At 35.2% G+C, this 1,640-nt stretch overlaps 1 protein-coding gene across 4 annotated transcripts in view; it reads right to left on the reverse strand.

The window, feature by feature from the left end:
* Nucleotides 1-1,640, reverse strand: part of Slc25a40 (solute carrier family 25 member 40) — a 65,656-nt gene that overhangs the window by 38,230 nt on the left and 25,786 nt on the right. For all 4 annotated transcript variants that reach the window (XM_029558335.1, XM_017795466.2, XM_029558336.1 and 1 more), the window contains exon 3: nt 1,504-1,629. In XM_029558335.1, the coding sequence (XP_029414195.1) occupies nt 1,504-1,603 (100 nt within the window). In that variant the 5' untranslated portion in view covers nt 1,604-1,629. The remainder of the gene's footprint in view (nt 1-1,503; nt 1,630-1,640) is intronic.

Here is a 1,640-nt window from a genome sequence, read left to right on the forward strand (position 1 = left end):
CCCAATCTGTTAAATTTATTTATATCAGAAAAAACTTGTAGGAAATGAAATTTTGGATAAGCTAGCATGAGGTTATGCCATTCAATTTGAGAATAACATTAGCAAATTGTAATTATTTTTATTTGCATGCTGTTTTATACAAATAAGAAACAAAAACAAAACAAATTGTGTTTTCAAGAAAATTATTTTCTCATCTGAGAAGGTATAAGTCACATTCAGTAATTTCTAAGGCCATTATGAACCTGGAATTCTAAGCTAAAGATATATCATAAAGCAACTGGCTTATATGATCCAACCATTTATCCTAAATAAACTAGCAAATTTAAAAATCACTAAAATGATAAACTATTGGAGCTGGAGAGATGGCTCAGTGCTTAAAAGCACTGGCTGTTCTTGCAGAGGACCCAGGCTCAATTCCCAGAACCCATATGGTGGTTCACAACCATCCATAACTCCAGTTCCAGGGGATCTGATGCCCTCTTCTGTCCTCTATGGGCACTGCACTTATACAGTGTACTTACATACATGAAGACAAAACATTCATATGTATACATACACATATACACACACACATATATAATGAAAATAAATAGAAAAAATTTTAATGCTAAACTATTACCTAAGCCACCTGGCTATGTCTATAAGAAATACACTGTTAAGAGAAAGAAAAATGTGATCCATAAAAGTTTAACATGTTCTGTGATTACAGAAATTATAATAATAGCTCAAATTATATAATTGCAAATGTAAATATTTTGTTCCTTTTTATTTTAAAAGATCTAAAAGAATTATAAAAGTTTAATGTTGACAAGGACTTCCAGGAATTCTTCTTTCAAAACTCCCTAATTTTCAATGAAAAATAAACTTCAGAAAAATAGGTACTGTCCACAAGTATAGTGACCCTATGGATGAACAAAGCAAGGGCTAACATTCAAGTCTTCATTTTCTATTCTTTTCTATCATGCTGATGAAAAAATACTGGAATCCTGGATACTACCATGATGAATAATATTATTAGTTTGGGGGCTTGAAAGATGGCTTAGGCAGCAAAGTGACTGTCAGGCAAGCAAAGACTTGACTTTGAATCCCCAGAACCCATATAAAAAGTTAGTCCTAATGGTCATAAACCAAGGGTTGAGGGGGCAGAGACAGGAGGATCCTTGGGGTCTGCTGGCTAATGAGCTCCAGGTTCTGTGAGAGACCCTGTCTCAAAAAATAAGGTGAAGAGGGACTGAGGAAGAAACTCAATGTCAACCTCTCGCCTCTCCACAGATGCATGAGCACATGCAAACACATATATACACACACTGACACACACAAATAAGGTGAAGAGCAATAGAAGATACCTGACAATGACCTTTGTCTGCCACATGCACAAATATGTACACATGCATATACCACATACATTCACACAACCCCCCCCAAATAATATCATTACTTCAGATAATAAAACTGTAATGGAATGTTCAACATCATATAGTCTGCCCAGTAACATAATTTTACCCATTAGTGATGTCAATATAGCTCCAGTACAAGAGGCAAGCATTTGTTGAAGAGGTGTCACTTTTGCTGTCGGTGGTGGGCCCTCTGTTTCAGGCTCCATATTTTTAACTAATTGAGGAACAAAATCTGTTAAAGCA

The sequence above is a fragment of the Nannospalax galili genome, unplaced genomic scaffold, assembly GCF_000622305.1.
Source record: "Nannospalax galili isolate Female #2095 unplaced genomic scaffold, S.galili_v1.0 scaffold85, whole genome shotgun sequence".
Classification (NCBI taxonomy): Eukaryota; Metazoa; Chordata; class Mammalia; order Rodentia; family Spalacidae; genus Nannospalax; species Nannospalax galili.